Source organism: Anser cygnoides, chromosome Z, assembly GCF_040182565.1.
Source record: "Anser cygnoides isolate HZ-2024a breed goose chromosome Z, Taihu_goose_T2T_genome, whole genome shotgun sequence".
NCBI classification, from domain to species: Eukaryota; Metazoa; Chordata; class Aves; order Anseriformes; family Anatidae; genus Anser; species Anser cygnoides.
This window is the reverse complement of record NC_089912.1, coordinates 65533764-65557506: the sequence shown is the minus strand read 5'-3', so window position 1 is coordinate 65557506 and position 23743 is coordinate 65533764. Positions and strand designations below refer to the sequence as shown.

Below are 23743 nucleotides of genomic sequence, written 5' to 3'. Positions count from 1 at the left end.
AGCTACCTACTAGTTTTCTTCCCCATATCCTTTTCTTTGCCAGGCATCTCTGTGCATGTGATTGAGGAAAAAAAAAAAAAAGGCTTGCATATAACCTGCTCAAATCTAAGTCTGTCTGGCAGTGCCCTCCACTCTCTAGCTTACAGCTGGGAGGACTGACAGCTTGGTCATCTCAATTTAGAAGCTGGATGTGTGGATCTCAGATTGCTGTGTCAATTCTGGCTGTGTGCTCAGCAGCCACCTCCAGTTTCGGTGATGGCTCTGCAGTGTGCAGACAGCAGAAGCTCCTAGATGACTGGTGTTTTGTCACTCAGGTGCTGCTCCCTTATGTGCAGTCCAGGACCTGCTTTGGAGCACCCTGTAATAAAACAGACAAGTAGATGGTAAATGTTCTTCCCTCCTTGCTTTGCCTGTCTTCGCCTTCTGCTGGGACACTGCAGTTCAGAAGTCTTCAGTGGGGACCATGAAGAGCCAGGCTGTATTTCCATGTTAAGTTTCTCATGACTGAGTGTCCTGGTTTCAGTTAGGACAGAGTTAATTTTCCTCCTAGCAGCTGGTAGGGAGCTATGTTTTGGATTAGGATGAGAAGAGCGCTGATAACATGCTGATGTTTTAATTGTTGCAGAGCAGTGCTTACACCAGGCCAAGGACTTTTCGGCTTCTCGCTCTGTCCTGCCAGCGAGCAGGCTGGGGGTGCAGCAGGAGCTGGGAGGGGACAGACCCAGGACAGCTGACCCAAACTGGCCAAAGGGGTATTCCATACCATCTGACGTCATGCTGAACAATATATAGGGGTGGCTAGCCGGGGTTCGGGTCAACGGGTGGTGAGGAATTGCATTGTGCATCACTTGTTTCGTACACATTATTAGTAGTAGTACTATTATCGTTTATTATTATTATTATTATTATTTTCCTGTATTAATAAACTGTCTTTATCTCAACTCACAGGCTTCACTTTCCCGTTTCTCTCCCCCATCCCAGAGAGGGAGGGGGGAGGGTGAGCAAACGGCTGTGTGGTGCTTAGCTGCCGGCCAGGTTAAACCACAACACTGAGTGTTTAAGACAGGTGCATATACACCAGAATGGAAATAAGAAAAATGCACTATTGGGATCTCCAGTTACTGATGAGAATAAGCTTTTAATAAAAGCAAGTTTTCTGAATTGTGTGTGGTGAACAAGGTAGTGGTTAATTAACTAATTGACTCATCAGTACCATCTGCTACCTACATTGCATGAGGAAGGGTTCAATGGAAAAAGTTACGTGATTAAAAGTAGTCCATGAAGATGCAGTAGGATACAATCTTAATTCTGGGATTTCCTAACTTCAGAGAATTTATTTTCTTCAGTAACTTTTTAAAAAATGTTTTGTGTTTGCTAGCTTGTTAATAATTTACCATTACTGCTGGTGAAGATAGGTTCTGTAGGAAACTGATAATTTAGTGCTAAGAGTTCAGTACTTAAACTTGCAAACTGCTGAACCCTCACTCAGAGCCACGTGAAAATAGTGAGGGAGGGGGTGTCAGCTTAGCATGTTTGTAACTTGAAATATGTGATCTGGTTCCATTAAAATTAATAGGGCAATTCACATACTTCAGATTGCATTTGTGCCAAAGCATCAGCTGTTTACAAGATACTAGAGATGATAAAGAGAATTGGAGAGAAGATGCAAGAGATGAAAACAACCCTGAAATGACTTGATTAAGGTTATGATAATATCTTTTTCTCTTCTTTTTTGCCACATACGTCTGAGGTGCACTTTGTTTTTCTTTTTAACTAGTTGTTAGCTTTCCTTTGTTATTTGTAGAAATCTGAAAGAACAAGAAACACTCCAAAGAAAGGCAGAAGGAGATAATTAATTTATTCTTTTTATTACAGCAATGTCCAGAGGCCTCATACAGGGCTGTGGCTGTGGGTTACCATTCTACCGTGTGCCCCAAAGGGCTTATAGTGTAATTTAAAAGGAAATGCAATATATATTCATAAGTAAAGAGAAGGAAGGTGTAGGTACCCCAAAGGAGACCAGATGGTTGCACAAATGAGCTGTGTGTGTAGCTTGATTGCTCTGAGCCTTTTTTTTTTTTCTTGGGTGATTATGAGTAGATATCAGTGCCTATCATTGCCTTCCAAATGAGTGACAGCTTATTAACAACTGAAGAATAAATTAATCGGGAAACAGAGAATGAAAGTGGAAAGGGGAGAGGGAAACCGAAGAAGCCACAAACCAAAGAAGCCAGAAATGCAGTAAGATGGAAGAGAAAGCAAGAAGATTGTGATAGATCCAGATGAATGCTAAAAACTGCAATAAAACCTGCCATGGAACTTTGATGTGTTTATCAGAATGGGTTTATTTTGCTCTAAGTTCATTGGCCTAAAAAGGAGGGGAGAAAAAAAAGATGGTAATTTTGGGTTTAAGCCCAAAACATCTTTTTGCCTTTTTGTCTAGAAAAGCATATTTCTATAGGGAAATTCATATTTCTGTAAAAGCAAAATACGTAATAAAATATATGTCCCTGGTGGGGTGTGTATGTGTAAGGCTTTGGCATGACTTCAAAACTCAGGAGCAATTTACAGTGTCTAAGGAGCATTTTTAGTCTGGAGTTCACAGCTGAGCTACGTTGCCTATATAGCAGCTTGGAACTGTGTTCTTGCCTAGGGTACTCCAAGCTGCACTGGAAAACACTGCTCTGAGATGAAATATTTAATTTTCATTTTGTAAAGCGTTACACAGTATGCTATGGAAGACCATCTGTAATCAGGAGAGAGACACAGAAGGGGCTTGTTTTTACTTTTGAATGGAAAAAGTACAAAAAAGGCCGCTGTAGTACAGACCACCCAGCTAGGCCCAGAGATATAGCACTGCTGGGCACTGATACTGCAGGGGTGCAAGCAGCATAGCTCTGACTGCAAGCAACATAGCTTCTGGTCTTCTGATGTTATTGCCTTGCTGCTTGCCCTTGTGGAGGTTGTTCAGTGCCAATGCCAGTTTGAACACTCCTGCAACACTGGCTGCATAGACACGTGTGGTGGTCTTTTCCACCTAGCTGTTGTAATTACACACCCTCTGGTGATTCTGATTTGTTAACTCTTTCTGTATTATTAAGGTAATAATAAGCAGATAATATGATAGAGTTAAAAAAAAAAACTAAGCTTCCTAGCAGTTACTCATAGATGTGAAGGAGTATCTTTAATGTGCTGGTTATGGATTATTTTCTGTAATGTTTCGTATCCCCCATTTTTCAGATGGTGGGCAGGAGAATGGCAGAAATGTTCGACAACATGTGGCCCAACAGGACAGAAGAAACGAACTGTACTTTGCATCCAGACAGTGGGATCTGATGAGCAGGCATTGGCTGTCACAGAATGCCAGCACCTACTTAAACCAAAGACCCATCTGTCATGCAACAGGGATGTCTTGTGCCCATCTGACTGGACAGTGAGCAACTGGACTGAGGTAAATTCATGTCACCTGTAGCATTAAATGTTTGTTTTCTGTTTTTTATTTTTTCAAAATGACCTGTCATAATCAATAGAGAAGACCAATGATCTGTTTTTTTTTTTTTCCTTATTTTTTAACAAGTCTTCACAAGAGGAAAAAAAAGCTGTACTGTTTGCTGATGACCTCAACAAGTGCTGTGTGTGAGATGTTTCTGAGGTTTTGGCTTGCTTGGTACCACAGAACAGAGCATGTTTGCATGCACAGAATTCTATGGAATACTCATTACTGCTGTGAAACAGATGTGGGAAGGCTCCGTGTCATGTCTACAGGGATAAAAAGAAACATTTTTAAAATTTTTACATCTCTTTTACATTCATATCTCTGTCATTTTTTGCAGCAACATGTAAGCCTTTTATTTCTAGTATTAGTCTGAAGCTTATATTAACACTAGAATATCTGTGCACCCTTCAAGTGTTAATTAAATATTGTGCAGTTATTTCATTGACAGCTCATGAACTGCAGAATGTGAGGTGGTCAAGTTAATGACTGCAAAATAGTAAATTTGTCTAAATATACTAGAACAGATTCTGCAATATATGCTAGTATTAATTGGGAGCACTTGTTTTGTGTGCTCTGTCCTACTTTTTAATCTGTGGAAGGACCTTGCGCTTCTTAGCTTTCTTTAGATTATGTTGCTGGTACCTGCAGGTGCTTCCCAACTTCACGTTCCATTGGAGCCCCAACATATTGAGCAGTCTACTTCTACATGAAACCTAAAAATGCACCAAGATACATCTTTTGGGAGGAAGAAATAGGTTTTGAGTCATGTGAAATTTTTAAATTGTTTTGTTCTGATACAGTGAGATTTGCTTTTGTTTAACCTCACAAACAGGCAGTTTTGTTGTATATACTGAGATAAGAAAGTGTAACTGATAATCATGAAAACAAATGCACAACAAATATTTCCATTTCAGATGTTAATAAAATTGAAGTTTAACAAGTTTTTCAAAACTTCCATTTTTAAAAACTCCACTGCCTTCTTTCTCCTATTTCTTTTTTTTTTTTATCAAACTCACTAATGAGCTTGATAGCAGATTCAGGATAATGAGCTAGTAGAATTTTATGATGGTTTTATTCACCTGCAACAAAATGGGGGGGTTGAGTATGGGCTCAACTATTTCTCCTGAACAAATGACAACATTTTCGGGATGTTTGTAATTGGAGAAAGTTTTCTTTTCGCTAGTAAATTTGAGAGAGAGATTTTATACAGGCAAAACTTCCTTTTACTCTGAACTTACCTTGCTGTTAGAAGATCATTCTGTATCTTAAAAACTGAACATACTTAATTAGGTAGATAATGAGGATGAAGTGTTACAGCCATTCTGAAATCTCTTTTTAGTTCTTGGCTGTAATCTAATGCAGAGGTTTTCAAAGCTAGTTCTGGGAGAAAGACACACATTGTCCCAAAAAGCTAATGAGGTTAGATGTTCTTTTTAATTTACCAGAATGCTGATCTTAATCATACAGGTGGCAAAGTAAGTTTGTTGTATTTCTGTGGAAGCAGCAACATGGTGCCAGCAGTTACTGTCATCCTCAGTAGGCAAAATCCATTACTGCCAGTCTCAACAACTTCAGAGGTCAAATTGAAGCTAATGTAAACTTGCATAGCTCTGAGTACCTTAAATATGCTATATTGCTGGAAGTGCAAGGAGGACAGGCAGAATGTCTAATGAAAGTGCCTACTCTGCTTTCCTCCCTGTGCCTGTTGCTGCAGAGCTGATGTTAGTGTACAGGTGTTGGCAATGCAGGAAGTACCAATAACACAAGGTCACAGGCGTTTCTACTGCTCCGTGACCTAGACTAGCTCTAAGAAGGGTTAGATAACCCAGGGATTTTAGAGTGCTGGCAGTATGAGTGTTTGTAATTGTGCTGAGCACCTGGTTTAGCTGGTCAGGCTCCCTTGCATCCAGAGGAGACTTTCTTCAGCAGGTTATATATGTAACATCACCATTAATAACCAACCCGTCAACAAGCCTTAGTACTTCAAACTGGAGAATTACGTTGAAATTTCAGAAAGTCATCAGGGGAGTGACAGCTGCTAAACTTGTGGCTGTACCTGTGGGGCTGAGGATAAGGAACATCATTGAAAAAACGTCTCCTTAACTTCCAGCACACTTTGCACATGATAGTGCTCCCATTTAAACAGAAGACACATAGGTTATTTACTTTTAATAGTCCAAGTCCAATAGGAGAGATGTGAACAGCCCTGGCAGCAAGTGGTGGTTGCATTAAGACTGAATGAAAGATCCATTTCATAAAGTCAGCAAGGGTCTAGGAGTTGCAGAAGTCATCACAGCAGGTTTGTGGCATCAGGAGCAGCCAATAGTGAGCCAGACAGATGCTTTTGATGGCAGCTTTTTCAGTCTGTTTTTTATATTTTTGGTGGTAAAGGTGTTGGCTAAACAACTTTTGTGATTGTTTCACAGTAGAAATCAAATTCTAGCGTATTTTTCTAGAATTCCATATTTTTTCTTTATCAAGTAGTCTTTTATCACTGATGTTTACTCAAGGTGACATTTACTCTTCTAAAAATTTGGCAAAAGCTCCATGATAACAGAAAATCACTAAAATGAAGGGCTTGTTCCTCAGGAAAAAAAGAAAATTTGTCATTGATTATTTGCAATGATTCTTCTTTATTGAAGAGAGCTGCCAGTTGATACTTAACTGACTTGTACAACAGAATGAAGAGAGGTATTGTATTAATTCTGTTTCTTCTGCAGTGCACCGTTACTTGTGGTGGAGGGATTAGGACTCGTAACGTTACTTGTGCCAAAAATAACCATGAGCCATGTGATAGTTCCAAGAGACCAAACTCTAAGGCCCTGTGTGGTCTTCAGCAATGTCCTTCTGCTGGAAGATTTCTGATACCCCCACTGGCACCCAGAAGAGGAAAGATCATAATCAGAAAAACAACTACTAATCCCAAACGGAGTCGTCCTAACAGAATACCCATACCTCTACCAAGCCCAAGGTTCCATACAACAACAAAAACACCCAATCCTGAAAGTGTAACTCCCTATTTGCCTACGTCCTCTGGTTTGGATAATGTCTCTGAAAAAGAAGGAACAACCAGCAAAACATTACAAAATAATTTTGTTGGATCAACTGATGTTTACAATTATCCTGTTGTTTCTACTGAAAATAGTTCACATCAAAATACTACTTCGTGGCCTTTTCATAATAGCTCAAGTACCGAAATTATAAACCATGCTGAAAATGTTTCTGAAAGTGAGCCAGTTTCTGCTGTAACGGGTGAGGTGCAAAAAAGTGAGTACATTCCTGTCTCCTCTTTTACCAGTAGTCCAGAAATAAGTTCCAGCTATGATTACTTAACCGAAGAATCTGATGATGTTGATGGGTCAGTAGGAGGCAGTGGGAAACAGATTGATCGCCTTTACAGCACAGAACACGATCCTGAAATCACAACCAGGAGCACAACGATAGGTACTAGCTCTCACATCCTTCAGAATGAGAGTGTGACTTCTCACCTCCCCCAGGCATCTCTTCCCCAAGAGCCTTCTGCGCTCCTTCCTGTTAGCAGAACAGCACAAGGGCTGGCGTTTCCAACACCAGCAAACTCTATCAGTCTGCAAGTCGATGTGCCTGTCATAGAAGTAACTACCCAAGAAGCATCTGTTACAGTAATGCCCACAGTGTTTGGTAATGTACTGAGAGACCAGACTGACAACAGAACAGAAATACTGCTTCCTGACAACATAACCTCCAGTACACAATCGTCAGCTCTTGAGCGTGCTACCAGGAACCAAAGTGCATCCGAGGGGGTTTTGACGAATGTCACAGAAAGTAACCACCTAATAACATCCAACAGTTTGCCTGGTGATGCCTACTGGATAGTAGGGAACTGGAGTGAGGTAAGTTATTTTTAACTTGCAAGTAAGTAGTGGAGAGCGTGTCAGCTCTCTGAACCACTGTTGAGGAAATAAATCTTGCTTTGTCACAATTATCTGACATGAATAGCATAAATTCAAATGAAATATTAGTATAAAAAATGGGTAACAGAACTTGGAGCATCTAATATTAGGTTGCTTAAATAGAATGTGTCTGTTTATGGATTCTGCAAAACTATGCATAGCTCTTCCAGGGACATGACATTCAGGGTTGACTGTAACCAGAGATACCTCAAGAGCTTTGTTTTAAAGCATAGCAAAAAGATAAGCTATTAGATGAATCCTGGAGACACCAAATGAGTGTGCTTGTATTTCCAAATAAGTACATAATTCAAGTTAGCTGTAGATACACTACTGTGTTCTAACCTTTGCTTATATATCATTTCTCTCTAATTATGTGTGTTTCCTAAGTTAGTACATGACCAGGGTCATGTAGGTAAGCTAGCTTTATTACTATATAAAGCACATTGATATCATGGTTGCTGAAACATATTTTTAGTTGGCTATTAACGGATTTTTGTGGTGCATTTCTATCTCATACCACCATCAGTGTTTGTATCCACCATTAAGCAAATGCCTCCCAACTCAGAGCAACATTCTGCCTGGTAAAACCAGTTTGAATCTACAAAGTCAAGATAAGAATGTTAGTCCAAAGTTAAACTGGTATATCTGGGCCATTAATTTGTCCAGCACATGTCCACAGAGAGACATTGTAATGCACCATTCTGCACCATTCTTAGAAGTTTAGGTGATCATATGTTGGAACTGGGTTGAAGCAGTAGTAAACATGAAGCATTTTGTCTGGTTGGCATAAAAATTAAAATTGTCAGGCCAGTGGCTTTGGTTGTTACAGTATCTTTGGATACAATAGCTGATAATTGCAGCATTAAGCTATGTCTTGTTATTTGAGGGTAGAAATGAGCAGGTTTTGTCTGCATTAACGGCTGTGCCAGAACGAAGTTGGATCGAAACAGGTGTTAATATCCCGTAATACTACTAATGAAAGCTCTGGTTTCCTATTTGAGTAAATGAGACAAGTACAGCTCACAGGGAGTTTGAAAACTCTTTTGAGTTGTTAAGCATTTGGAAGATGTTTTAGAGCACCACTTTCAAACTTGTCTCAGTTTCCTAGCTTTTCAGAAAGAAGTTTTCAACTTTGTGAGCATAACTCTTACCTTGCAAGTATATCATGTGCTAAATCGAGCAGGTAGAGAACTGTGCTTCCCAGACTTGGATATCTCTGATCATTGCTGAATGGTTATAAAGCTTGAGTAACTTCTGTTTTCTGTGCAGGAGCAATATAAATTGTGGAGTTTGCGATGGTCTTTCAAAAGTACTTACAATCTTTTGTATTGTGCTATTGACTTTCCTTTACCAATACATATAACCATGCTTTTTGACAGTCAGGTTTCTGTGCTGCTATCTTGCTGTGTTCTGAGATAGTACTTATTCAGGGGGGTCAGGGATTGTGGAGGGGCAAACATACCCGTTTTTGTTGATGTTCTTCAAATCATAATACCTGAAGTGAGAGACTTTGGTATCCGAACAAGTTACTTAATTTTTTTGATGGCCTTTCTTTGATTGCCAAGCTAAACAGTACAGCTGAGGGTCCATAACTGGAAGCCTTGTTGCACTGAGCATAGAAAAACTAGAATGGTTTGGTTTGGAAGAGATCTTAAAGACCACCTAATTCCAATCCCCTGCCATGGGCAGGGAACCTTCCACTACACCAGGTTGCTCAAAGCCCCATCCAACCTGGCCTTGAACCCTTCTAGGGATGGGGCATCCACAGCTTTTCTGGGCAACCTGTTCCAGAAGGATGTGGATCTGTTAGAGTGGGTCCAAATGAGGGCCATGAGGATGATCAGAGGGCTGGAGCGCCTGTCCTGTGAAGACAGGCTGAAGGAGCTGGGGATGTTCAGCCTGGAGAAGAGAAGGCTCCAGGGAGACGTCATTGCAGCTTTTCAGTACTTAAAGAGGGCTTATAAAAACTATGGAGAGCAACTTCTTGCTTTAGCATATAATGATAGGACAAGGTGGAATGCTTTTAAACTAAAAGAGGGATGATTTAGATGAGATGTCAGGAGGAATTTTTTTACTCAGAGGGTGGTGAGGCACTGGCACAGGCTGCCCAGAGAAGTTGTGGCTGCCCTATACCTGGAGGTGCTCAAGGCCAGGTTGGATGAGGCCCTGGGCAACTTGATCTAGTGGGTGGCGTCCCTGCCCAGTGGCAGGGGAATTGGAACTAGATGGTCTTTAAGGTCCCTTCCAACCCAAGCCATTCTACAATTCTATGATCACACCCTTAGGACCTCTCATCAGTGGTCATCAAGCCGTCGACAGTGGTGTTCATTATGGCCCCAGCTGACGCATGGCAAATAAAATGGAATAATTGCTATAGTTTGTGTGTGTGTGTGTGTGTATGTATATACATACACACACACGTACATACACATACACGTCTGTATATATATATTACTGTTGGGATTAAATTTATCTTGTTTTGTAACCATTTAATTTCGATATTTGATCTGTGGACCACTGTAAAACTGGATCCCTTAATACAATATTATTATTTTCAACAGATGTTCTCAGGTTTATATATATAAAGGTTCTCAGGTGTATATATATATACCCAAAGCTTTATATATATAAAAAAGGTTTTTCCTAAATGTAGTTTTTTTTACATCTTTTTAAATTTCAGTTTACTGTTTCCTTGAGATTTTTCTACTTCTCAAGACGTTTTTGAATTTAGATTGTGTCTTCCAGTGTTCCTGCCAACTCTCCCAACTTGGTGTCATCTGCAAAATTTTTAAGTGCATGCTCTCCTTCATGACTCAAGTATTTAATGAAAATACTGAAGAAAGCTTGGCTCTGGACAGAGACCTGCAGGGCCACATTTGAAATATCTTTTTATTTTGATGTCGAATCACCGAGGAGCACTTTATTATAGTTTTTTTATTAGATGTCTATTGTAATGATTTCACTTGGATCATATTTCTATCATCTGCTAAAAGAGCAATCATGTCAAAATGCATCATGTTGACTGGCTCTCTTTTTTTCATTAAACCAGGTACCCCATTTGTTCTTGAAAGGTCCATGTTGTCTGCTGTATTGCTTTGTCATCATTGTTACCGTATACCATTTTGGTCTTGATTGTTTAATATTTTGCTTTTGTATCTTCTTATGAAGTTAGGCTGTGTGTTCTTAGTCCACAGATCCGTCTTGTTTTCTCAAAGGTAACTTGAAAGGTGTTCTTCTCTAATCCTCTGGGACCTTCTCAATCTTCCGTAATTTTTAAAAAATTATTCTCAACAGTTCAAAGGTTATTTACGAACACTTGAATGGCTATTGTGGTATGGTCAGTAAATTCAGCTTTGCAGAACTGATAAAAACAATTTGAGGATACTTAACACATCTCAAATTACTATTTTTAATATTTTAGTGATCTTTTGCTGTTTTGATTCAAGCTGCTGCTTCTAGTTAAAATTAACTTTATGTGAAGCCTGGCCCACTTAATTTCTGCTGTCTGGCTATGGTTCTGAGCAACTGGCTCTAGGTGGTCCAGCTTGAGCTGGTGGATTGGACAAGATGACCTGCAGGCATCCTGTCCTATCCTGTGATTCTGTGAATGTCAGCTATTACATTTCTCATGAGATGAAGGACTTATATTTCCCCATGCAGACACCTTGATTCTAACACTGACAGAACCTTTTCTTATTGTTCCTTACTTATAATTCATTTTTAGTCTGCAGTTTTCTGACTTTGTGTATTTTTGTCCTGTTTGGCAAAAATTGTTTCCTGTTTTTCGATGACTTATCTTGAAGGCCTTGATATTTCAATACCACCATATTCTATGTAGATGAATCTCCTGCTATCCTGTCTGTCTTTCTACTGTTACTGTAATGCACTTGATAATTTTCATAACTGCCAGTATTCTGATGCTTCTTTGCTCCTTAGGGTATGTCTGTACTTGTAAATTTTACCGTAAACCACACAGTAGAAGTTGCTCTCTTCATTATTTGGTGGCCTAATCCAGGATTATTTATGCCATTTCTCATGTCAGCTACAGTATGCTTGGCATGTGTTGGATTTGACTCTATGGATATAGTTCACTGTCCCTCACATTTTAAGGCAGAAAAATGTAAAAGGGGGGTCTCCAGTCACTTTTTACCTCTTTACAGGGGCTTTTTGCTGAAAAGCAGGCACTCACTCTTGGGAGCTAGACTGGTACAATCCATGTCCTCTTACCTCTGATATTAAAGCTGTCCCACAGTTTTGGAAACACTTATCCACTCTCTGGATTCATCTTTCTAAAAATCATTTTACTGTGGAGTTTTCCCAGGAGTCTCTCACAATTTGTTTCAGGTTTTCAGCATCATGTACTCAATTTGCTAAATATCTCATTAGCAGTGTTAGAGATAGAGAGGGAACAATGACAAAGATTGGATGCAATGACATTTTGCCTTAGATCCCCAAAGATGAGAGAGGGAAACATTGGAACAGCTGGTACAGATTTAGAATGTCTCAATAAGCAGAAGTTTGCCACAGTATAAATCAGAATGTTTGCATGCTGTAAAGCGGAATTGGTATTTTCCTAACAAAGCAACAGAAAGCCCTGCTTTGTAATTTAAAGGAAGACAGGTAAATTTAAGTCTTCTTTTGAACATCTGTACAGACTTCTCAAATAACCTAGGCTATCTAAAATGGCTCTAGATGTTTTTGTTCAGGCACCTGAGTTGTTTCCAGAATGATTTACTAACCTCGAGTTTTCCCCTTGGGCTTTCCTCTCCCCTTGGCCAGTGCTCTACCACCTGTGGAATGGGAGCTTTCTGGAGACACGTGGAGTGCAGCAGCAAAAATGCATCTCACTGTCAACACACAAAACAGCCCGATCCTGCTAGAAAATGTTATCTCCGCCCATGTGCTAGCTGGAAAACAGGAAATTGGAGCAAGGTAACTTCATTTGGAGAGCTGCGTTTGAACAGTAAGCTTGCTAACTTCAAAGACTAGGGATTTCTAAATACTTCATTTTTAAAATAAGCATTTACTTAATGAATGCATACATGATTCCCAGTTGACCATCCAGTGCTAATTTCCTGACTAAGTTATTTATGGAAATGCACCTGCTGTGAATTTTATTCTTCCTGTGGGGGGGTCATGCTCATTAAATCTTGCACCTAGAGCTAACGCAGGGCTCATGGTCCATGTTTTGTGGAGATCCTAGGGCAAAGCTCTACATATTTGCAAGTGTTTCTTTTTGATCTCTGCCTCTATAGGCATATCCTGATTTTAATAAGGAGGTAAAAAATTTGGGAGAGGGACTTGGCATGCTCCTGCTCACCTTGGCCAGTGTTTACTCATTTCTCACATGGAATGGTCTATTCCTTGTTCATTTAACTTATAATTTTTGTAATTTAGAAAAAGAGAGAGAGAAAGAAAGAGGGAAGGAAAGAGAGAAAAATGTAATGAGGAGAATGTCTGTTTTGGCTAGGGTCTTTTTTAGCCCTAGTTACGTACAAAGGTCTGGGCAACACACAGAAAAGTATCCAAGTGGATACTTAAGTGGTTAAGTGGAACCCAAGGAATTGTGTTTGAGTTCTTTTTTGATATTGTAAGGTGCATGATAAACACCTGGAAGGACTTCCATGACTTCTTGAAGCTTATTATGTTTTGTCTTCATGCTGTTTAAAACTGGGGCATCAAATAGTGAGCTATTTTTCAAGACTCAGAAGAGGAAAAACTGCAAAATTCTGTTTGAAATAATGTTGCTTTAGGAAGGGATAGAAAGACAGGTGTCTCAAACTTTCTCAGTCACTTATCATTTTTGTAGACAGTTTTGTTGCCATTGGACTAGAGGGCAGATTTATGCAGAGAAGAGTCTGCAGAAAAGATTATAGTTACAAAACCCAGGTTATATTATAGAGCTTTTTGACATCGAACTGATTTGTACTTGAAATACGTGCTTGTGTAGAAAGTCCAGGCAAGGCCATAACCAGACTTAAACCTTCAAAATTGATTTTAAATGATGCACAGACATTCTGCGGTCCTATTTCAAGCAAGACATATTTCACCTTCACTCTTCCTTTGTAAAAGTTATTGCTCTTGCAACAAGTAGGTGATGGTTGTGTCACAAAAAGTAGCTAGAAATCAAATTTAATGATAAAATATTATGGGAAACAAATGTTTTAAAGCCTCAGTCCAAGAGGACACTTTGAGATAAAAGGCCTTTCCTAGTGGATTTCTGTTGTGTAAGCCATCCTTATTTTACGGCAATTGAACTATACAAACCTAACTACAATTTCATATATTAAAATGGGTATTTTTTGTTTGCTTTTGCAAGCAACAACTCTTTCTCTCATTACTTGTTTCAAAGATTTTAAGGCAACTTACCACAGCAAGACGGCTGTATCCCACTGCCAATGTAGTAAATCTTTGTGTTCTCTTCCTCTCATCTAATTCTTCCCCTCTCCTAAAGGAAAGGTGTTTCAAACTAGGTCTTATAGTCCAAGTTTATTACCAAATACAATTTGCATGTGTTTTCAGGCTGCTGTGTACTGAGTTTCTTGCACAGTCAATTTTGTCCATTGTTTTTATTCAGAGGGGCAGAGACTTCTGTGAACAAGAACATGGATGCCCCTTTCACCCATCCTCCGACTCCCAGGGGAAGTAGGATGTTCAGTTTTCTTGTTCAAATCAAGAATCATTATTGATGTAAACGAGAATGTTGCAAGATAACAACTAATGCCACACTTGTAGAAGTTAAAGCTAATCTGTGGTTATTCAGTGACATTGGCAGAATTGGCTTTAATTCTGGATGACGACAGAATAGTTAAATGTGTATTTGTCCTTACCCTTAGGGTAGCAAATTCATTTCTTCCTGAGCAGCAGGAGAGGCTGTGGTATTTGGGGATGGAAGCTGGTACTGATGCATGAGGCACTTTGAGCAAGCTCTGGGGATAAAGGGGAGACTGGAAGGGCTCAGCTGTTGGCATCATTTGAAGAAGTGCCCCTTTCTGTTTTGTTTACAGTGCTCTGCTAACTGCAGCGGTGGTTTCAAGACCCGAGATGTTCAGTGCATCGACATCCGTGAAAAGCGACTTCTCAGGCCTTTTCACTGCCAATTACTTGGATATAAACCACAACTCAGCACCAGTTGTAATATGGAGCCTTGCCTGCAGTGGCATGTGGAGGCCTGGAATGAGGTACTGGTCTTTAAAAGAGACTTTGGGAATGAGCTATTAGCTGTCATTTAACAGTGGCAGTATGTCCCACGCTGCTAAGTAAACTTCCGCAAAAAGGAAAACACACAGATATTGCACTTAGAGACACTGCAGTCTTTGTGTGTGCTTAGAGCAAAAATCATCATAGATGTTAGAAAGACTTCCCAGAATCATCCCTAGGATTGCGTGTGTTACACAGCTGTAAATTACCTTACCCTGAAACAGAGAAGCAGATGGCCTGGAAGATGAAGTAGATTTGTTAAAGCTATGCTGCTGGATCAGTAAATGCGATTCATTCAAACTTTTCCCTTTTGCTGCCATTGTAATGTTGCTTTCTCATTATGATCTATTTGTCTTTATGCTTTTTGGGGCTGGAATTTTATGGGCCAGAGGCTGAGATCAGACATAATGTAAATCTGATTTTGGGGTGATTTGGGACTTAGTGATTTAAATTTGTACCAACAAACTTTCATAGGCAGCCAGGCACATATTTATGTCAGCTAAAGCACGTAGGCTGATTATCTTTGAATGTTTGCTCCCAATAAAAGCAGCTCTGGAGGAAGTGCTGCAATGTTTGTGTCATTATGGACCTGATGCTTTTAGATTTTAAGGGAGGTGATCACATTGCTTCCTTGTCACTGACAAGTCCCACCTGCCATAAGAAGTAGGAGACATCATCCTGTGTGCAGGATGTGGGTTTACTGTCAGAGCAGGCAGCAGGGGGTAAATAATAAGAGTAACCAAATGATTGTGATGAATTCATATTTTGCCACTTAAAATATTCTATAAAAACAGTTGTCCAACCTGGCAGTTGTCCTCAAGTTGAGCATACTGGGTAGAATTGGGTTGAAAAGGTTCATTGATTAGATGCCAGCTCTGGTCCTCTGTCCGTAGGGATGCAATTCCTCTGAGGACAGGAACAATGCATTATTCAAATTATATCTGGCACCTTATTTCACATTAGACTACAGAATCTTTTATGTATTTCAGGCAGGCTCTACTGCAGACCTAATGAATAGTAGTAAAAAATCAGTTGGAAAGTAATAATAGAAAAGGGACAACAGAATGCTTAAAAAATAACCCTGATACTGTCTTTGTATTATGCTTTTTATTGCCATTCTGCAGTTAATTTATTGTTAGCACTGGGTGAATTTTAATGTCCCCAACCACCTCATAAAAATGAGGTGTTTCATCCCATGAACTTTTACTGTCTTCTGTAAATATTACAGATTAATCCTGCAGGCACATGACTTAGAATCTCATCTTTGTTAGAGAAATTACTGTTTCTGGTGGTGTTGCATGAGCAGTTCTGCGTTGCCTGTTCTGTGTTGCTACTTCTGTGCTGTCTTATTACTTGCATTAATATATGTCAGGAACAGCTTTCTCCCAAGTATTTTGGACCAGTAATGGCTTCTTCCCTGTCTATTTCCAAGCATATGATTAAATAAATTTCTCCCTGCAGAGCTTTTCTTCTCATTTGGGTTATAAGACTTGGTATGTAGGCTAGCCTGTACATCTTTCTAGATCAAAGAAAAAAAAATAAATTATATAGGTCCATGACATGCTTCCTGTTACCTGTGTATCCACATTTCTACATGAAGAACGCTTTGCTTGTCTCTATGGTCTGTTACTGGGTTCTCATTCATTCCCACCTCTCTCCTCATGGGTTTGTGCATCTCTTGTGTTAGTGCTCAAGAACATGTGGTGGTGGCCAGCAAAAGCGACATATCTACTGCCCAAAAGAAGGCAACTGTGACTGGACAAAAAGACCTGATGCCATTGTACCATGTAACAGGCAACCTTGTACGCAATGGATTAACCAGACATGGGGCCCGGTAGGTTTCCACTCTTTGTTGCTGTATTTGTTTTCATGACTTGGCCGTATTTGGTAGTATTTAAATTGTTGCTATTATTTAAAGATTAAACAATGTGTTAAAGCAAAAAAGGGAGGAGGGATCAGGCAGACAATTAATTATCTACTTGTCTGTGAACTTCAGTGCCCCTGACAGGTGTAAACTCTTATGCACATCTAGAGCTACGATGGGAGATCTCTTGAAAATATTACCAAACACTTCAGAGCCAGCCCCAGTTCCTTCAAGTGATCGACATTGTAGGGATGATTCTTTTTCCTTTTCTAACAAAGAATGAGTTACCATTGATATTCTTCCCTTATTCATTTGAAATTTTCCACTGAAAGAGACTGATAAATTCAATCATGTTCTGTTAGATACAAAGTCAGGTAAAATTTCAAAGAGACAACAAGACAGTCTTTACAGAGGAAGGGAAAATCTTGAATTGCTAATAAAAGTCCCTGACACAAACCTAGCTGAGTCCATCCTAGCACAGCTAGCCTGTTTGATCTGTCTGTGCTTTCAGAGCCTTTCCAGGCTTGGAACATTGTGATGTTTCAAAGCCTGGGAATTGGAGCAGGGGAGAGGGCAAGCAAGGAGGCAGAGGGGGGAGCCAGGAAGATATCCTGAAAGCAACTTAGTTGAATACTGGAATTGCCCACACAACCAGAAGTTCTGAATTTTGACAAATAGCCTTCCACTTTGGATTCTGGGAATCTAGCTGATGAATATGGTGTATATATGTTTGGAGGACCTTCCAGTAACTGCAGTACATGCTATTTATAAAGAATCTGGTATATCTAATAAATCTTTCCCTCCAGTTTCCTTTGTAAACCTATTCATACATTACAAATACTCCTCATAATAGAAGAGAACATTGAAAGAACACCAGAAGCCAGGAGCCATAAATAAGTAAATACTGGAGAGTCATTTAATACAGAAAATGTAATGAGGGTTGTTTTTTGAGAGAAAGGCTTCAGATGGGATATTAGAGTAATGTAATGGTTTCAACTCTGACACTTAAACATGGAAGTGAAAGCAACTGAATACCAGAATGTATAGCAGCTACTTTACTGATTTATTAATCCCATTTATTATACTTTATTTAAAAAAAAAAAAAGTTTTAAACATTAAAGTTGCAGAAAGAATATCTAAGATCTCTTTATGTACTTCACACTAATAATATTGTCTCTTATGGGTAGAGGTACAATATAGAGAGGATGATCTGCAGCAAAATTAAAGAGCTGCCAGTCATGTCTTCATCTCTTGCACTTCATTAGCTGGCATTCTATATCAGTTGAACTGTTTTTTCTTGCTGGCCACTCTTTATCTGAAGAGAATAAGAATTTAAAATTCAGTGGAATTCTCATAAGCTCTGGGATGAAGAATTAAGTGAATTTTCAGAATAGTAAAGGAACATGGTTTGAAAATGTTCTATTACAGCCATCTGTCTGTAGTCAGAACAAGCAGCTGGTGGTTGTTTTGCTGTCATAAAGAAAGGGTAGCCACAGTGCAAATGTCACCAAAGAAAAAACTTCTCACTGAGCTTTTCTGAAATCTTAAGCTCAGACATTTCTAGACCTAACATTTTAATTGACAGAGATTATTCATGTTTAATACAACTGGTGAAAAAAACACAGGAAACAAAAATTGTCAGTTTGTAATACTAAGTTGGATTACTACTCTATATGTAGCTTTTGCATTTCTGTAGAAAACAGTCCTCTCACCCTGCTTACACAATCCAAGATGCTGTATTTGTTCTATTTCCCTGTCCACCGTATCCTGACAAATCTTGCCACAATGCACCATGGAAATGTCTGTATGGCGTATGAAGCACACAAAGTATTTTATTGTCATTGGTTCTGTATCATACAATGTTTTCAGCTTTCTATCACATTACAGCTCAAATATTGGCATATTGCACAACTTCTACTTAAAAGACTTGTATATGTTTTTAAATGACTCTTTCAGTGCACTGTTTCCTGTGGAGGGGGCGTTCAGCAAAGAACTGTGAAGTGCCTGAATACAGAAACTAACAAAACTGAAGATGACAGTATGTGTGCAGATAAGCCCAAGCCAACAGAGCATCAGAAATGCAATCTGCAAGAGTGCAGGAAAAGCACAGGTATGATAATACACCCGTGGCAGATGGTTTCCAAAGAGCTCTTTGTTCGTGCTGAGGTCCTGCAAAGCTGGGAACTGACTCAATCTATCAGCTTGTTATGAGTGCTACAGGCTTGGTATTTATAGGTTAGCCTAACCTGCTACTGTTCAGCCACACTACTGGCAGAATCATGTTGTTATGTTCTCCGGCCCTTCTGGCCTTGGGTTGCTATGGTGGGGAATACAGTTCTCTGAGCATGCATCCCTAATTTGTGATGCTGCTGCAACTAAATGAATGGGTCTTCCTATATTGACTGGCTTTAGGTAACTCATAGGCTGCTTTAAGTGCTGTGGTAGGAAATACTGCAAGTCCAAACAGATGACTTTTCTTCAGACAGACACCCCTATAGGCACTGCAGATTCTGGGCTGGGAGTACAAGTAAGCAAAGTGAAAAAGATACTGTAAGAAAAATCTGACTGGCAGTGAACCCAGATACTCCCTTGGCACTATGAATTCAGTGATCCCCAGAGTGAAACTATCTCCAAAATGAAGAGGTGGAGAGAATGAAACTCCCACAGATGATAATTGGCCAGAAAAAAAAGGAGTGAGGTGGGGGGCAGAGAGGGTGGAAAATTACAGACAAGTTCCTTTATCCCTGTTTGTGACAAATATGAAGTGGAGGAATACCTGAAGCTCTGTAGTCTGTGTACAGCAGTATCCAACAGGTACCCTAAGGTTAGCACAGTGACAGCTCAGATCCCTTCTGGAAGAGCCTCCAAAGACCTTTTGGAGGAGGATTCTTCCCTCCTAGCAAGTTAGCAGTAAGGGTGCAATCTGGTGATTGACGAGGTTAACTCCTGAGGGCAGTGCAGATCTGGTTATGTGCTTGAGAGTGATACAAGTTCCTTTGCTCCTCCTGCTGTTCACGGATCTTTACCACGTGTTTTGCCCTAAGGTTGAACTGGTTTGCTTATCTCCTATCCCCTCTGTGTTTGGAAAGACAGACTCAGGTAAATAGTACCTACACAGATTAGTTACTTCTGTAAAGAAGCCAATATAACATAGGAAGTATCCTAGTGGGCAGACCAGTGGTCCATGCAGCCCAATACTTTGTCTCCAGCAATGGCATTAGGAGGTACCACTTAGGGAAAGTACAGGAGCTTAGTCCTTCTCTGTGGTTCATTTCGCTGGTATTCCTCCAGCACTCCCAACTGATATATTAGGGCTATTAAAGGCATCCTAGCCTGCTTCTTTTAATTTCCATTTATGGACCTTTTTCCACAAATATGTTGCATCCCTTTTTGATCTACAATGCTGTCTGCTTCTGCCACCTTTTCTGGCAGCAAGTTCCAGCATTTCATAGCCTGCTTTGAAAAGAAGTCCTCATATCTGTTGTAAACCACTTTCTACTGGTTTCATTGTGTTTCCCTAGATCCAGTGTTGAGGGATATGTTGAACAAATCCTGCATTCAACTAACCCACCGCCTTTCTGCTTTTGCAAAGTTTTGCCTTCTCTCAGCCATCTTTCCTCACAGCTCAGGACCCCCATTTTAGTAATGCCTAACCAAATCTGACATGTCTCAGTTTATTTAAGCTACTACAGCCCTATCAGCACCTTACTACTGATATTAGCAATCCCTGTTTATGCTCTTCCTGCCTGCCCTGCATTTCTCTGTAGCACACTGCAGCTTGTTGGGCTTGTTTTAAATGCACTGTTACAAGAATGTCAAAGTGCCAGACACAAATCATTGTTACTGAATCTCTGTGGCAGTTCTTAAAAGCAGAAATAGTAAAGTGAGAAACATCAACCAAGCTCTGTCTGCTGCAAAAGTAAACCCTCACTGAACAATAATAAAAAAGTGCTGTATTTTCCAAGGCAGAAGGTCATGTGAAGTTTAATAGGAACTTTTCACTTATAAGTCCTAAAATTTCAGGAGGCTTGAGCTGACAAGTAATACAAAGGAAGAGAAAGTTGTCCTAAGTATGAGCCTTAACATACGTGCAGTTTAAGATTCTTGAAATGCTGATGATTTGTCAGCAAAATATAGCTAATTCTTCTCATCTTCTCCACCATAGGCCTACCCTGCAGCAAAGACCAACTGTCGGTCCACTTCTGCCAGAGGTTGAAAGGCATTGGCAAGTGCTTGGTGCCATCCATACAGACTCAGTGCTGCTCCACGTGTAGTCATCCCCGAGTTCGTAACAAAGCAAGATACTGGGATCAGCGAGGCCTCAAGCAACAAAATTATACTAAACCTAGAAGAAAATCACCTCAAAACCAAGAAAACAACAACCAAGCTGCTCAGCACTAGCTGCTTTTTATCTAGTTGATTTGGATGGGGCTTCTGTTTACAGGTTTTGTTTCTTCATGTTTTTTCTGAACCGTCTAACGTATGTGGAAATCTGTGATCATAACTGGGAAAACACATTCCTTATGGTTATCAGTCCTAATGTACTGCTTCATTTTTTTATCTGTAGAAGTCCAGAATTTGTAACATTATTTGCAATGTGCAAGCGGTTAGTACTTAGGCATGCATAGAGGCTATAGACAAGCTTGGAAGAAGGTTGTTTTTTGTTTTTTAATGATTGTTTTGCTTGCTCTTCCTTCCATCTCTTTTCCAAAACTCTCTTTAAACAGCAGCACCACTTACTCAAGAGTGCTGAGTGAAGGTGGATGATGGGGCAGCCATTCCCCTGTGCTCACTCACTTTTCTGTTCTTTTTTTTTTAAGAATCAAAGTGAGGTGTCAGTGTTTCTCTAGATTGTTTGCTCACTTCAGTTGTTATAAATACAAAAGCAGAGTTTTATAATAACTGATTATGGTGTGTAGGCTGATCTGAAATGTGTTTTTTAAAAGAAAACTTCTTCATTTAGTACTTGACTGAACATCTAAAGGATACCTCAGAAATAGCCTGTCCTGGCCAGTTTTCTCCTGCTTCAAATGTCTTGCTGTAATGTAAAAAAAAAAAAAAAAAAAAAAAAAGAAGCCCACCAAATCTGGAATGTTAAGTTCCCAGATATGCTTTAAGCAACATTTATTGGTACCATGAAAGCAAAGCTGTTTGCATCTACCACCTGAATAAGCAGATATATAATTCACACAGGTAATCAGTGACAGTTCTATCATTTAACCCAGTATTTCCCGTAGAGCGTAAACCCACATCCACATTACTCTAATCACCTCACTCACAGCAAACTTCATCCCCCCGCCATGCAAATCCTTGATCATAGTGAAGGTGATGACATCTGGGATTAGGAGCCTGAGACCCAGAGTATCTGCATAGCTCTGGACCTCTGGCATTAGGAAAGCACCAGCCAAATAATGTTTTGAATAGTGTGTTATTGAAAATGGCAGAACAATGCTTAGGGAGACCAGACTAGACCCTTTGAAGGAAAGCTGGGCATTTTCAAAAGAGGTGGACAGAGTCTGACATTTAGATTCCTTTGAAATTCAGTAGGAGTTGGACACCTTGACTCTTTGTGCTCTTTTGAAAATCATGGATTTACTCCCTAGCCACCTAACGATTTGAGATTGTAATACAGGGAAATGTCATATTTTATGCAATGTAGAGTGAGATACATAGCCATGAATCAAAGTGTCACTATGGTTACAGAGTTATGATTAGCAATAGTTGTATTTCTAGACAGTCTTTTATAAAAGTTAATAGAAATGTTTGGGCCTGACTATATCGTATTAACCTAATGAAGACCACAAGTCTAATTGTCCTTTTTCATAAGTTTGTGACCTTTGGCTAAGGGCTCACTTCTTCACTTGAAGTCTCTGGGAGTTCAGGATATGCAGCATGGTAAGGTTAGATTTACTAACCCCTGCGATGGCAATGTAACCCCAGTTATAGGTGCTGATAAAACTTAAAATCCACTGATAAAAAAATGGTGCTAGTATAAATTGCTGCAGGCGTTGACTTACAGTGGTGCATGTGCATGCGTGGGTGTACACAGCCTACATGCACATTCTCTTAAAATAATACATATCTATGGTGTTGCTGGCCAATGCCAGACATACTGCTTTTTCAGTATCACAGTGTGCTTATGTCCTTTTGAGGTCCTGAATGGCTCCTGGCCCTCTGAGCAATAGAAGTCAGATTAGTTCTTATTCCGTGGGACACAGAAGGACTGAATCATGCGAAGGAGTGGAGGGGTCCCATCTGCTATTCAGAAAGCATTTAAGCAGGGTTTGGCCCCAGGCTGCATTGTGTAAAGCAGAGCCTGTACAGCCAAGTACAGGCAGTTGTCTGATGGCCAAGCAGCCTAGACTGGTGGGAATGCAAAGTGGAGGTCAGCAAACAGCCATCAGGCTTGTGAGCTAATGAGAAGAGAGCTGACTGAGTGGAGGTAGTGCAGGTGGGAGGAAAAGTGCCTGGGAGGTTGTGCCTTCCACTGCTCTTTGCAGCACTGGTGGAGTAAAACCATTTCTGGCTTCATTGTTTTCTACAGGAGGCTGTTATTTCATTTGAAATGGATAAAAGTGAGTAAGTGATATCAAGGACTTTAATTAAAACAATCTTTCTACCCAGGGAAGCACAGTCAGCACTGTTGCTCAGCTTAAAACTTTAGGGAAAGACTGTGACAACACGAACCGTTTTAATAGGGCAGTGCCACTGCTGTATTTTACATAGGTTTTTACATTGCACTCATCAGCCTAATATCTCCTCTATGCTAATAGTATTTGCAAACATCTCTGCCATCCATTAGCAAGGTTCCTTTCTTATGACATATCTCTTTTTAAGTAAAGGTGGATTTATGATCCTAACCCAGATGGTCGCTATTCTCAAAACTGAATAGAGTATTAAGTGCTGAGGCATGATATCATTGTATTATCACATTAGCCTGAGACACTTCAGCTTCAACAGGTTGTTCAGGAAAAATGTGTATTTGTCACATTCACTGCTTGTTCTAATATTTCAAGTTTTAAAAAGCAAACTATGATGACATATTTGTTTCAAGCTTCAATAAATGGCATTGCTTATATCTGATGTCTCTGGTATTTTGTTTCCAGTGCAAGAAGATTCATAAAATGGAATTACAATGAAAAAAAAAAAAAGAAAAAGAAAAAACAGCAAAACACTAAGACAATATCTTCCTGTGCTTTCTATCTAATTATTCCAGCAGAATCCTCATCATTAATATATTTTGATGCTTGA

The 23743-nt window shown here is 39.7% G+C and overlaps 1 protein-coding gene across 4 annotated transcripts in view; it reads left to right on the top strand.

Moving 5' to 3' along the window:
- Window positions 1–23570, top strand: part of ADAMTS12 (ADAM metallopeptidase with thrombospondin type 1 motif 12) — a 171468-nt gene extending 147898 nt beyond the window's left edge. For all 4 annotated transcript variants that reach the window (XM_013181607.3, XM_048051242.2, XM_048051245.2 and 1 more), the window contains 7 exons: window positions 3241–3451; window positions 6217–7368; window positions 12208–12360; window positions 14436–14609; window positions 16316–16462; window positions 18449–18602; window positions 20658–23570. In XM_013181607.3, the coding sequence (XP_013037061.3) occupies window positions 3241–3451; window positions 6217–7368; window positions 12208–12360; window positions 14436–14609; window positions 16316–16462; window positions 18449–18602; window positions 20658–20893 (2227 nt within the window). In that variant the 3' untranslated portion in view covers window positions 20894–23570. The remainder of the gene's footprint in view (window positions 1–3240; window positions 3452–6216; window positions 7369–12207; window positions 12361–14435; window positions 14610–16315; window positions 16463–18448; window positions 18603–20657) is intronic.
- The last annotated feature ends 173 nt before the right edge of the window (window positions 23571–23743 follow it).